This window comes from Arvicola amphibius, chromosome 9, assembly GCF_903992535.2.
Source record: "Arvicola amphibius chromosome 9, mArvAmp1.2, whole genome shotgun sequence".
Lineage (NCBI taxonomy): Eukaryota > Metazoa > Chordata > Mammalia > Rodentia > Cricetidae > Arvicola > Arvicola amphibius.
The window spans coordinates 120730378-120744549 of NC_052055.2; the positions used below are offsets into that span (position 1 = coordinate 120730378).

General features: G+C 46.4%; 1 protein-coding gene across 6 annotated transcripts in view; it reads right to left on the minus strand.

The window, feature by feature from the left end:
* C9H6orf89 (chromosome 9 C6orf89 homolog) overlaps positions 1-11062 on the minus strand; it is a 36462-nt gene extending 25400 nt beyond the window's left edge. The window contains exons 1-2 of one of the 6 annotated variants that reach the window (XM_038341940.2): positions 10914-11051; positions 1758-1849 (exon numbers count right to left, since the gene is read on the minus strand). Coding sequence is in view for 1 of the 6 variants with exons in the window: in XM_038341938.2 (XP_038197866.1) it covers positions 10914-10915 (2 nt within the window). In the remaining 5 variants the exon portion in view is untranslated. Of the gene's footprint in view, positions 1-1757; positions 1850-6862; positions 6970-10347; positions 10516-10913 lie in introns of those variants that run through there. The other 5 variants (XM_038341942.2, XM_038341939.2, XM_038341941.2 and 2 more) reach the window with 5 other exon arrangements.
* Positions 11063-14172: the final 3110 nt, after the last annotated feature.

The following is a 14172-nucleotide window of genomic DNA, read 5'->3' on the forward strand; positions in this document are numbered from 1 at the left end:
GTCTATGAGGGCAGGCCACAGACAGTACATATCCTTACCAGAAGTCAATGTCTGGTGCATATAATAAAGACGTACATACACGTGGTGACAAAGATAAACTAGCTGAGGATCAGCAAAACAAATTATAAAAGGATTCTTTTAGAAGTCTACAGTCTGGGGAGGTGGCTCAGTTGGCAGTGCTTGCCTAGCATTCATGAGGCCCTAGGGTCAATCCTTAGTACTGAGTAAACACCATCTGTATGGTGGAAACAGAGGGACCAAGAGTTCACCCTCGGCTCACAGAAAGTCTAGGGCAGGCCAGGAACTCACAGATATCCACCTGTCTCTGCCTGGTATCAAAAGTACACATTAGGGCTGGAGTGATGGTTTGGTGGTTAAAAGCACTGGCTTCTCCTCCAGAGGATCTGGGTTTGATTCATAGCATCTATAGGGGCCCACAACTATCAACAGCTCCAGTCCCAGGGGATCTGATGCCCCGTCTGGCCTCTAAGGACACTGCAATAGGTCACAGACATACAGGCAGGCAAAACACCCATACACACTAAAAAATAAAATATTTTAAAGATAAAGGCATTTTAAAGACATCCACCACTATGCCCAGTCCTCCAATAGAGATTCTCTTACTGCATGTGTTCCCAGCTATAAAATACTTGTTAGTGTGTGCAGACTAGAACAATCATTACAAGTCACCCAGTTCAATGCTTTAATTTCTGGGAGAAAAGATGCATCTGAAGCCAGCTGCACCCGCACTTCATCTGGACCTCATTGCTTCCACAAAGCTATTCTCAATGAGCAAGCAGGAGGGACTAGAGAGCATCAAACCAAACAAACAAAAATGTAGTATTTCCAATCCAAGTACTGGTGGCACAAACCTTGTGATCTTAGCACAAGTGGGCGAGGTTGGGAGCTGAGGATGTACCTCAGTCGATAGAGTCTGGTCACTATGTACAAAGCCCTGGGTTACAGAACTGTAAGAAACAGCACTTGGAAGGTAGGAGGATCAGAAGTTCAAGGTCATTCTGGCTACAAAGCAAGTTCAAGGCCAGCCTGGAATACATAAACCCCCAACCTTCCCCCAAACAAAAACAGGGACATTTCCAAAGAATAATAAAGTGATCTCTGTAATGATTCTGTAATCATAAAAATCCTACTGTTACTCCTTTTTAAAAAAAAATTTTATTTCATTAATCATGTATACAATGTTCTGCCTGCACGTATGCCTCCATGTCAGAAGAGGGCACCAGATGTCTTTACAGATGGTTGTGAGCCACCATGTAGTTGCTAAGAATTGCACTCAGGACCTCTGGAAGAAGAGCTCTGAGCCATCTCTCCAGCCTCCTATTGCTACTCTTACGGAGCATCACTAGGCACAAAAGCAACGGACTGTGAAGGAGAGACAGTTATGGTACACCACAGCACTCCAGTAACTGCCACAGAAAACACAAGGCCTGGGATTCAGAACACTGGTGGCAAGAACAGGGCTCTGGGTTCAACTCCCAGAGCACACTCAAAGGGAATAAAATGGTAATACCATATGATTCTTTTGTGACTAGTAATTGCAGAAACAGCAGTTTCCTGTTTAAACTGGAGACTCTAAGAATTGTCAGAGAGAATATTAGTGGTTGGGTATAACATTAACTAGCTAACGACGACAATCCTGCCCATTTAGACACATGAAACACAAAGTCATGGCTGAGCACCGAGCACGAGCAGAAGGAGTGAATCAGCTGAGGCCTGAAGACAGACAATCCATTTACCTCCAGAAAGAGGGTCCAGCCTGGCAGAAAGGAGCTTTGTCTCGGAGGGAAGTTCAGAAGAATGAGCTTGACTCTTTAACAGTGGTTTAACCCTGCAAGGACACAGGAGGGACACCAGGGGGTTAGGTAACCGAGGCCTCTGTCCCACCCTTGACATAGTCGTCCTCTGTTGGTGATGGGGGAGATGTTCCTAGACACCAGCGCAAGCCTGAAACCACACTGTACTCAACTGTTAGACACACCACGTTTTCCTCATGTGCACGTGTAAGTAAGTTCAATTTACAAATTCAGCAGTGAAATAGCAACAATAACTACTAATGAAATAGATAATACACTCTAATAAAGTCATATGACTTTAGTCTCACTCTTAAAATGTTTTGTATTTACCCTTCTAATGATGCTGTGATGGGCTAAATGCCTACACAAGTCACATGAGGTGAAGGATGCGGACATCAGGGGTTACCCTTGGGACAAGACACTGTTACGTTACTAACAAGCAGGTGGCAGGCGCAGGCACACTGAACAAGTGATGACTGCCCCAGGCAGGTCAGTGTGAGAGCTCAGCAGGCTACTCAGGAGGGCACACTGAAAATGTAGGCACTGCAGGTAGTAAAGCCGCAGATATGGGAGACTACTGGACTGAGAGTGACAAGCTCAGGGAGTGGGACTCGACACAATGCTTTCAAGTCTTCCCTGCTGACTAAAGGCACAGGCCGAGGCCAGCTAGCTCAGCAGAAGCTATCCCCAGCACTGCAAAACGAACAAAAGTAACAAAGGAACACTCCCTTTAAAGGCGGTTACTTTAGGATGGCAGCTCTCAATCAAGTGATTCTGTTCTTGGGGAACATTTGGTGATGTCTGAAGGTGTTTCCCCCTATATTTACTGTCAAAATTGGAAGAGTCCTATTGGCATCTAGTGGGTAAGGGCCAGCATCACACAGGGCCCAGACAGTCCTCCACAATGAAGAATGGTTCTTCTCAAAGAAAAAAGAACTGAGCCTGGTTTTCAAGAGAGTCTGGCCAGGGGTGAGCCAGGGTACTGGTTCACAGTGGAGAGGGACTTCAGGAACAGAAGCAGGGCAGCTCTGATGAGATGTTCCCCACAACTCCACCTGGGCCTCAGTCCCTGTGGAAATAGTATAGGAGCATGGCTCATGGGGTTGCTGGGAAAAACTTGTCAGCAATGAGTTGATAGAAGAACTGAACATGGTGGTACTATGAGTTCCAGGCCATTCTCAGTTATAAATCGAGTTCAGGACCATCTTGGGTTATGTAAGATCCTGATTCAAAAAACAAGCCAGGTGGTGGTGGCGCAAACTTTTAATCCCAGCACTCGGGAGGCAGAGGCAAGTGGATCTCTGTGAGTTTTGAGTCCAGCCTGGTCTATAAGAGCTAGTTCTAGGACAGACTCCATAGCTACACAGAAACCCCGTCTCGAAAAAACAAAACAAAAACAAAAACAAAACAAACAAACAAAAAACCCCACGAAAACGGGATAAAGAAAGGGCTCATCAATTAAGAACACTTGCTGCTCTTGCAGAGAACCTGGGTTTGGTTCCCAGAATCCACATCATGGCTCACAACCCACCTGTAACTCCAATTCTAGGGAATCTAATACCCACTTCTGGCCTCTACAGGGACTACATGCACGAGGAGTGTGTGTGTGTGTGTGTATAAAATAAAGTCATATGACTTTAGTCTCACTCCTAATATGTTTTGTACTTACCATTCTCATGATGCTTTGATGGGCTAAACGCCTACACAAATCATGTGAGGTGAAGGACACAGGCATCTCACACTAAGTAATTTTTTTTTAATTATTTATTTAACTTTATGTACATTGGTGTGAAGGTGTCAGATCTCGTGGAACTGCATTTTCAGACAGTTGTGAGCTGCCATGTGGGTGCTGGGAATTGAACCCGGGTCCTCTGAAAGAGCAGTCAGTGCTCTTAACCGCTGAGCCATCTCTCCAGCCCCCTAAGTAAATTTTATAATCAAAGTCAAACAAGTTTGTGGAAAGCAGAAAAATGGCTAAGAGAGCAGAATAAATATTGTCACTTTTGGACTAGCCTGACAAGTGACGTGTCCTAAACACTGACATGAACAGCTGTGGCTCACCAGCAAGCAACTCTAAGATACGATGCTGATCCAATGATGCTTTAGCTATAAATAAAGCACACATTCTAGCTGAGGACAGTAAGAACAATACTCAGAGAAATTCTCTCTCCTGTTTGGCTCCCTAGATGGCTGTGGGGTGTGCTGTATACTATTCATGAATACATTCCATTCAGTGCCATCCCAAGGTTCTCATGACTGAAGACAGAGTCTACAATGCACTAACAGATTGCAATTAAAAACTACCAAGAGCCAGGTGTGATGGTGTATGATTTTAATCCCAGCACTTGGGGGGAAGAAACAGGTGGATCTCTGTGAGTTCCAGGCCAGACTGGTCTATAGAGTGAATTCTAGGACAGTCAGTACAGTGATATTTTATTTGTGTTTTAGCAAATAAAGCTTGTCTGAAGATCAGAGTGCAAAGCTAGCCACACTAGTTAGTCATACAGGCCAGGCAGTGGTGGTGCTCACCAGCACTAGAGAGGAATATAGGGCGGGATGAGACAGGAACTCGCTCTTTCAGTCTGAAGATTTTGTAGAGGTAAGAGCTCTCTGGTTGTTAGCTGCTTTCCTTTTCTGATCTTCAGCTTGAACCCCAACATCTAATCTAGGTTTTTATTATTTGTGCTACATCAAAACTACACAGAGAGATCTTGCCTCAAAATAAATAAATAAATAAATAAACAAATAAAAACACAAACAAGAACTACCAAGAAAAACCAAACATATTTAAGGGGAAATAACTGATAAAACATTAAAATGACTTATGTGATTTAAACAGTAATAATTTAAAGCTGTAAGTACTTGAAATTTATAGCACTGTAAATTTTCACCATTGGTAAGCAAGAATGCAGAAAATAACATGGACATGTTGGAAATGAACAACAGATTGTTAGCCCAACAATCCTACGTGTAGCTATATATTCAAAGGAAATGAAGCATGGGTTTTGAGGAGCTACCTGCACCCCAAGCTCACTGCAACACTCTTTACAATAGCCCAGACAGAAGCAACTCAGAGTCCACTCATAGGTTAGTGGACTTGATTTCCACTAGTTTACAGAAGGCGGATATAAATACAATGGGAAGTTAGTTAGTCTCTGAAAGGGAAGTCTCAAGAACACCAACGATATGGTGCCATTACAGACTACTACATACATACAGTGGTAGGATAATGTAAACTAAACACAAAACAAACCATGAAATGGCAATTATAGGGGCTAGGAAAACTCAAGAAAAATGAGTCAAAGATTAGAAAGTTTTAGGAAGCTATCAAGATGGCCCAGTTGGTAAAGTGGCTTGCTGCCACCTCTGATAACCCAAGTTTGAGCTCAAGGACCCTCATGGTGAAAGAGAGTGCCAAGTCTTGCAGGTTGTCCTCTGACCTCCCATATACTCCATGGCAGGTGTGCACTCATGCATACACACTGTACACACAAAATAAATAAATGCAGTAAGGGTTTAGTCATAAATGAAAAATAAATTACAGAGATCTACCATAGAGCACAGTGCCTAGGGCTAATACTATATTCTATACTAAAACTATGCTTTGAACATAGCCCAGTGATTGAGCACCTGCCTAGCACACAGAAGGCCCCGGGGTTCAATCCTCAAGACACAGACAAAAACAAAATAATGGGATTGGGAGATGACTCTGAAGACATGAGTGCTTGCTATGCAAACCTAAAGACCCAAGTTCAATGTCTGGAACCCACAGGGAAAAAGCGCCAGATACAGTGGTAGGAACTCCTGTGGATAGACGGGTAGCAGGGGTTAGCCTGCTCAGCACAGTGGCTGCCTCAAAGTGGAAGAAGAAAACTGACTCTCCACATGTGCTCCATGTGTGTATCTGCACTCACACAATATACTAAACAAACCTTTGAAAATAAAAGTTTTTTTTAAATGCTAAGATAGATCTTGCAAATAATGAGGCAAGAGGAAACCTTCTGGGATGATGGACAGGCAAGAGCTGTGTGGCAGTTTCAGTGTCTCCAGCCTCACCAGGCTGCATAATTTAAGCATATACAGCTTTCTACATGTTGAATATACTCAGGAGTTTAACATGCCAGGCATGGTGATGCATGCCTATAAACTCAGTAGAGGCAGGGGGATCACTGTGAGTTCAAGGATAACCTAGTTTACACATAGAATTCCAAGACAGCCAGGGCTACAGAGACCTTGTCTCAAAAACACCCAAAACGGGTGGGGAGTAACACCACAAAGAGATTACAATCAAGGAACACATTTTTTGCATTCTATCGTGTGATCTGTTGACCGTCTTTCCAGGCATCTCTGTCTGGCAAGACTTGAGGTTCTGTATTTGTTTTTCAAATGCTTCTGCACTCTTGGCAGCTCTAGCCCCTCCTAACTTGAGAGAAAACAGCCACCCCACGAATACACTCTCATTTCTATATTTTCACCCAAACTTTTCATTTTGAAAGATTTCGAACATCTGGAAAACAGAAAGACCAATAAACACACATGTTCACTTAAGACCTATCTGTTGTCAACAATGGTACACACCCTCTGTTCCTGTTTTTAACAGAATCATTTGAATTAACTGTGACACATAATTATATTACCTCTAGACATTTCATCATCCCATTAAAGAATTTTCTAGGTAACAATGAGCATGCTTCATTACCACTTCCACTAAAACAACTAATTCTCTAACATTACCTAATGTTAGGTATGTCGTTGGATCTCTCCCTCCCTCTCCCTCTCCCGCTCGCGCTCTCGCTCTCTCTCTCTCTCTCTCTCTCTCTCTCTCTCTCTCTCTCTCTCTCTCTCTCTCTCTCACACACACACACACACACACACTACTGAACTGACTGCTGGCTCTGACCTATCCAGTACAGAACACCCCTAGTGTCACTCTGCCTTCTGATCCTGCAGCACAAGCCTGCACATCTTTAACTGATTTCTACTCCAAGTCTTGTTTTTCCTGTTTCTATTACTAAACAATCTGTCCCTCCCTCCAGAGCCTCACTTACTCACTCACTGTCTTCTTCCTCAGGCCTCCACTCCTTCACTAACCTGCTGAATCATATTCCTGCGCTTTCACTTGACCGATTTGGCTCTCACTAGTCACCAACGGTTTTCCTGGTGACAAGTCCAAAGGGCGTTTTTCAGTGCCTGCTTTCTCTGACCTCTGCTAAGCACCCGCCATTACTACCCATTTTCTCCCCAGTCCTCTCAAACTTGGCACAACTGTCTCCTCATACCGGAGGCTAACATTCGCCAGTTCTTGACCTTCTCCTTCCCTCCAAGGTGTCAACTACAGCTACTGCCGATTCCCAAACCCTTTCAGTCCACAACTCTCTATAGAGCCAGAGAGCCAACCACGGATTTACCCGAACTGAGCGCCATGGACGGTTGTCGGTACTGAACCTGTTTTCCTGTCACTCACTCTCCCATCACACTTCCTTCTTAAATGCTTGTTTTGTATACACACATCCACATGGAGGTCAGGTTTGCCCTTCCACAGATGGTCCCAGAGATGGAGCTCGGGCCATCAGAATTTGACCTGCTGAGCCATCTCTCAGGCCCTTTCCTTCTTCCTCCTCTTGATTTAAACTGAAACTTTCCCTCTGCCTCATTCATGCCAACTAAGTCACACTGAATCCTTCCGATTCAGGTGATGTCCATAGTCCCAACATTCGGGTAGCAGAGACAGAAGCTCTCTCCAAGTCTGAAGTCAGCTCATCTCAGTGAGCTCCAGGCCAACCAGGGTTAGAAAATGGAAACTTTTATCTCGAAAGAAGTGAATAGCAGTGTTGGTGCACACCTTTAACCCCAGCACTCAGGAGGCAGAGGCAGGCAGATCTCTGTGAGTTTGAGGCTTGCCTGGTCTACAAGAGCTAGTTCCAGGACAGGCTCCAAAGCTACAGAGAAACCCTGTCTTGAAAAACCAAAATAATAATAAAAAAAATTTTTAAAAAAGAAGTTAACAATAGGTAACAACAGGAAGAGCAGTTCTCATGTGACCATCACAGACATACAGTGGTCTCTGGATCCCAGCCTTCTTCTTTTTTTTTATATTTATTTATTTATTATGTATACAGTGTTCTGCCCCCACGCACGCCTACAGACCAGAAGACAGAAGAGGGCACCAGATCTCATTACACATGGTTGTGAGTCACCATGTAGTTGCTGGGAATTGAACTCAGGACCCTTGGAAGAGCAGCCAGTGCTCTTAACAGATGGCTCAGGAGGTGAGAGCTCTGGCAGCTCTTCCAAAGGACCTGGGTTCAATTCTTAGCACCCACATGGCAGTAACTCCAGTTTCAGAGGATCCAGCATACTCACACAGACATACATACAGGCAGCAATGCGCATAATAACAATAACTTTTAAAAATATTTTTTAAGTGGAGAAAATAACACACAAAAAAAGACTAGATACAGAAATTCACTTCAGTTATGGAACCTGATAAAGGAACAAACTCAGAAAGGACCCACTGTGCACTGTTTCCAAACTGTAACTAGTGCTTTGTTCATTTCACCTCCTGACACACATCAGCCAGGGCAGGGCATAGTGAGCAGCAGGCTTGAAGCCAGCGTGTGTGTGTAGCAGAAATGAGGACAGGGACTCAAACTGGGTCATAAAAAAGGCTTCAAGGCAGAAAAGGCAGTTTCAAAGCAGATGAATGGATAAATGGAGAAAATGCAGGCTGCTGAGAGTTTGGTGATTATGAATGATTACTGTTATTTCAGAGGACCTGTGTTTGGTTCTTTCTGGTATACAAGTCAGAGCACGTGAGTACTCAGCCAAACCTGCAAGGCAGCAAAGGTGGACTTTTCCACACACACACGTGTGTATTCTATACAATATATGTGTACTTGGGGATCTCATGGGGTGGGTTTTTTGTTTATTAAGATATGGTTTGATGTAGTCCAGACTGGCCTTGAATTTCCAATTTTCCTGCCTCTATCTCCCAAACCCTAGGATTAAAAGCATGCATGCCTGTCTTAAGCATTTAATGTTTTGCTTCCTTTCAGTACTGAAAACTGAACATAGACATGCATACAGTCCAGTGCTTTACTCTATTCCCTGCATTTGTTTCTTTGTTTGTTTCTGCTTTGCAAGATAGGGTTTCTCTATAGCTTTAGAACTTGTCCTGGAACTCACTCTGTAGAACAGACTGACCTCTAACTCACAGAGATTCGTCTGCCTCCTGAGTGCTGGGATTAAAAGTGTGCGCCACCACTGCCTGGCATCCCTGCATGTTAAGAGAGAAATATAACTTCAAGTTGACCTAATCAGAGTGATACATCTGTGAAAAGCTCCACCTGGGAACTACCAAACGAGCAACGAGAGGGTCAGCATCCTCGGTGTGCAGTGGCTGTCTACCAAGTGCGTGCTAACTAAAAAGACGTCCACCACCAAGGTTATGCAGGCTTTAGATCAAGGGTGATGGTGTGACCGAGCTGTGCGTGCCCTGCTCTAGGCTACTATACTGCTGTGTGCACAGCAGCTTTCAGGCTGTGCCTTGCCCTAAGTGACTCCACTTCCTAACCAGCATTTGGCTCCGTTTTAAGTGCAAACACAGAGGCAGGAAGACTATACACTTCCCTGCACATATGGCACCACGACCTGTCGGCACCTTCCGCAAGGCAGACTGACAGATCGCTTACTTCCAACAGTAAACAACACAGACTTTCTCACCTAAACTCAAAGTAGCCAGATGTGGTGGCACAGGTCTTTAATCCCTGTGCTTGGGAGATAGAGGTGGGCAGAGGTTGGAGTGAGTTCCAGGCCACTCAAGGAGGAAAAACAAAAAACCACCAACTAACCTATCAGAATAAATCGGGACCCTATGAGCACTAAGTGTACTGAATTCACTCAGGAAAGCCACTCCCAAGAACTTGTCAGATCCACGAGACTGAGGCAAAGAACCAGCACCCAAACTTGGACCCCGTGAAGAGGAACTGTAATGGCACCAGCCCCCACTGACTGGACATTTGCCTACAGTGTGTTCCCGAAGGGCTGACAGAGAACAGTCGCAGAGCTCAAGCCCAGCCTGGTCCCGTCACCCCCTGGTGATGTGGCCACCTCTCTGCCCTTCTGGACCGTCCTCCACTTCTTTCCCGAAGCTCACCCCAATGGCAAGGTCTAGCTCAGGGCCTCTCTCAGCTCTGAGACCCTCACGTCTTTGAACACTTATCTTTCTCTTTACACCTGTTACACTCTCTTCTGCCCGGCGTGGCCTCCTTACCCGCTGTGTAGCCATTCAATAACCCATAGAGAGGCGTAACTACTGTGACTGTGTAGTGTCACGTGAGAGTGGATATTCACCCCCCCCCCCCCCGGAAGACTGCAATAAACCTATCTGGGGCAGTGACCAGCTGTCAAGGGAAACCTCGAACTCTTGGCAGAACTGCAACCAGTGGAACCCAGCCTGTGAGTATGCTCTTCCATAAACCTTGACAATGTGAAGAGCAAACGTGTCCCTTTCTGTTTCTAGCAGCATACTCACGACATGTGGCCTGCAAGCTTAAGTCTTAAAATGCGACGAAACACCAGGCAGGTGATTTTCTCGCACTGGCAGGCGACTGCACACAGTTCTTTTACTCTGGTCAGTACACCAAGACACGTCCCTTTCTGAAAGCTGAGGCGCCAGGTTCATCACATTAAGTCCACGTTTTTGTAAATAAAAGTATCTCCTCCTTAACCATTAGGGGAAGATGTCTGACAAGGGGTCGGGCTCTCGTGATGCTAATGGATCCGTGGCGAGGGTGGCAAACGGGGTCAGGGCTCTCGGACCCGGCCGCGACGCCTGCGAACCGAGTTCAAGCAGGGTCGGAGACCTCGTTTCCCTCTCCTCGGTGGAGCCTCCGAAAGATGTCTGAAGGGAGTCGACCCCGAGGGATGGCCGGGGGATGGTTTCAGTCAGCAGAACGCAGGGAGGCTCTCCCCGGGGGATGGGAGCGGAGGGGAAAGGTGGCGGCAGTGGCGAGGAGGGGCGGCGCGAGGCTGTGGCGGCCGCGGAGGGCGGCCGGCCTCCCCCCCCTCCCCTCCCGGCCTCGGGCCCCAGTCACTCACATGCGGGCCCGCGCCCTCTCGGGCTCCTCCCGCCTCGGGGACACCAGTCGCCGGGCGAGGAGGATGGGCCAACAGCTTCCTGCTTCCGGCAGCGCGACCCGGAAGCGATTCTCACGCCGCTGGCCGGGCCCCGAACACAAAGGTAAACCTCTTTGCGCCCCACGCTCCAAAACAGATCCGGCGAGGTCGCGGGGCGCGGGGGAACTCTCGCGGTATCTGGAACGCTTTGCGCTTGCGCCCCCTGGTGTCCGCCTCGCGTTACTGCGCCTTTTCAGGACTAGAATAGACTTAGTGACTCACATTTACACTCAACATTTATCACATTATCTCTCACATTTACACTCTTCCTCGTTTGTGTCTATTGCCCGCTGGTTCTGTGGTAGGCATACTAAGCGCTGTACTATTAGGAAACGCTTCAACAATTCTATTGTAACATAAGCATTCTCACAAGCCTTAACCTTGTACCAGCCAAACAAGTTTATGAAACTGATTAACATACTGGTGATTTCTCTAAGATAGGGAGTGACAGTCAGCATTTGATGCCGGATTCCTAGTCCGAATTGTCTGTGACGTTAGAACTTTTTTTTAAATGTATTTTTACTCGTTTTACTGATGTACGTGTGTGTTTCCATGTAAGTGTGTGCATGCGTCCTCGGAGGCCACAGGCACCGGATCCCCTGGAACTGGACTTACAGACAGGTGTGAGCAGAGTGATGTAGGCTCTGGGAACTGAACTCAAATCCTTGGAAGAGCAACTAATAGTGTTCCTAACCACTGAGTCTTCCCTCCAGCCCCTGTGTCAGAGCCTTTAACCAATTTCTACAAGGGACCTGCAGACAAAACCCTGGGCTCTGCCTGATGCTACAGCGACAGAACCATTGGGATAGATAGTGAGTGACTCAGGCTCCAGCCAGCCAGAGAAAGAGAACGAAGCCTCAGGGCCATCAGGCCTCTCTGCACCGCCCCCACCCAGCCAGCACAGACACGGTAAGATCTCCTCTCCTGACCCCCTACTACCTGTTCCCATAGCTGACACACTAAGACTGTGGGAGCTGACCTTTCTTTCAACCTCTAGAGTTGAGAGATGGCTAAAGAGATGACTCAGCAGTTACGAACACAGGCTGCTCCTGCAGAGGACCCCAGGTTTGGTCCCTAGCACCCACACAGTGATTTAAAACTGTCTGTTACTCCAGTTCCAGAAGATCTGATGCCCTCCTCTTACCTCCATGAGCACCAAACACACGTTATGCACATACATGCATGTGGGCAAAACGCTCATACACGTGAAAATGAATCAATCTGAAACTAACTGTAATTCCAGTTCCACTCTGAACTAGAAGGAATTTGGGTTAGTACAACAATTTTAATTTATGTTAGCACTTACTTCTAAGCCAGTTTGGTACCAAGGAAACTATAAAAACCTAAGCATTTATAGACAGCACACACCTGTGCAGAGACCTGCTCAGAGCACTAAATCAATCCTTACTCCTGAATCTGTACTTTTTAAACAATACGAGTTTTTCTAGACTCCTGGAGAGAACTTACTGTGGAAGCACAGACTCGGAGCCTGAGCTGCTCACGGATAAGACTTAAGGGACAGATGGACATCTAGACAGACGCATGAGTGCAAAACTCGAAGCTAGTCATGTGGATGTAGGCAAATCCTTTTCCTAGGGAGATAAATGGCAGAGGAGATGTCTTCCAGACAGAAATGACTTCCACTATGTCTACTCTTCTAATTAATAGAGTTGAACTCCCTTCCCATGTGTGTGCCTAGAACGGGGAGGGAGGAGATAAAGATAGAGATGCCTGGGTCAGGCAATCGTCTGCCTGTGCAGTGCGGTGCTGGTACAGGCTACGGAGCCCCTCCAGGCCAGGCTCTGCAGACCAGCCACTGTCATGTTAACCCAGCTGGTGGTGCTCACCCATGCTCAGGCCGCTTTTTAGATCTGCCAGCATCCCTGGAGGCATCCCCTTCCTGGGTCAGAAGACACTGCCTGCCAGTGCCATGTTCAGAGACACCGAAAATGTAGTAGTTAGGGCTTTAGCCTTCTCCACATAAGAATAAATCCATTTACCTTGGCCTTGGAAGCTCTAGAAGCCCCTTCTTCAGAACGTCACATTGTGAGAGTCCGGAGAAGGCCAGCAGAGTTCCCACTGCTTGGAGCTGTGAAGCAGACAGGTTCACACTGAAGGTTTGCACTGAAGAGGAAAGGTCCCCTTCCCCTATGGGTACCCATTTCACAGAGAACAGTGCAGGTCAGAGTAGCAGCACCCTAAGACGAGAGGCTAGGAGAGAACGGAGAGCACCTTCTTTAAGATTTAGGTCTGGAGAGATGGCTCAGTCGTTAAGAGCACAGGCTGCTCCTCCAGAGGACCTGGGTTTAATTCCTAGCACTTACATGGCAGCTCACAACTGTCTATAATTCAGGGCATATGACATCCTCACACAGACAAAACACCAATGAACATAACATAAAATTAAAAAAAAAAAAAAGAAAGAAAGAAGGGCTGGAGAGATGGCTCAGTGGTTAAGAGCATTGCCTGCTTTTCCAAAGGTCCTGAGTTCAATTCCTAGCAACCACATGGTGGCTCACAACCATCTGTAATGAGGTCTGGTGCCCTCTTCTGGACTACAGGCATACAGTCAGGCAGAAATTGTATACATAATAAAATAAATAAATTTTTTTTTTTTAAAAAAGAAAGGTTGTAAGGGCCATAGAGACGTAGAAGTGACTGTTCCTAATGCTTCTGCTCTAGACTGGGCAGCTGGGGAGTAGCTAGCTCTCTTGGCCTTTACCTGAGCAAGGTCCACTGTACTGCTGACTGCTTTCTCAAAGGTAAGGCAGCGGCTTAGGAAATCTGGAGGATTAACCCTTAGTAATGATGTCCCCCCAAGAAATGCCATGCCCTGTTCTAGCTGAGCTAGGAACAGCTCAGGACTACACAGAGAAACCCATTTCTCAAAATCAAAAACAAGAACCAAAACAAAAACCAAAACAAACAACAACAAAGAAACCAGGATGACATGAGGCCTTGCATAGCAGGGCAGCCCCGCAGAGCGCTTGCACCTGCTGCTCTGGATGGAGCCAGAAGCCCCAGGATATCAGAGGAGAAAGCGACAGAGACAGACTGGCAGTGTCACCTTCAACTGTCCAAACTGGTCCAAGGATCTTTCAGAGACCTTGACTCAGGCCAACTCCAGGATTCGTGACGTGGACACCGCAGAGATTCAGGACTAACTAATTTAAAGCAGAGT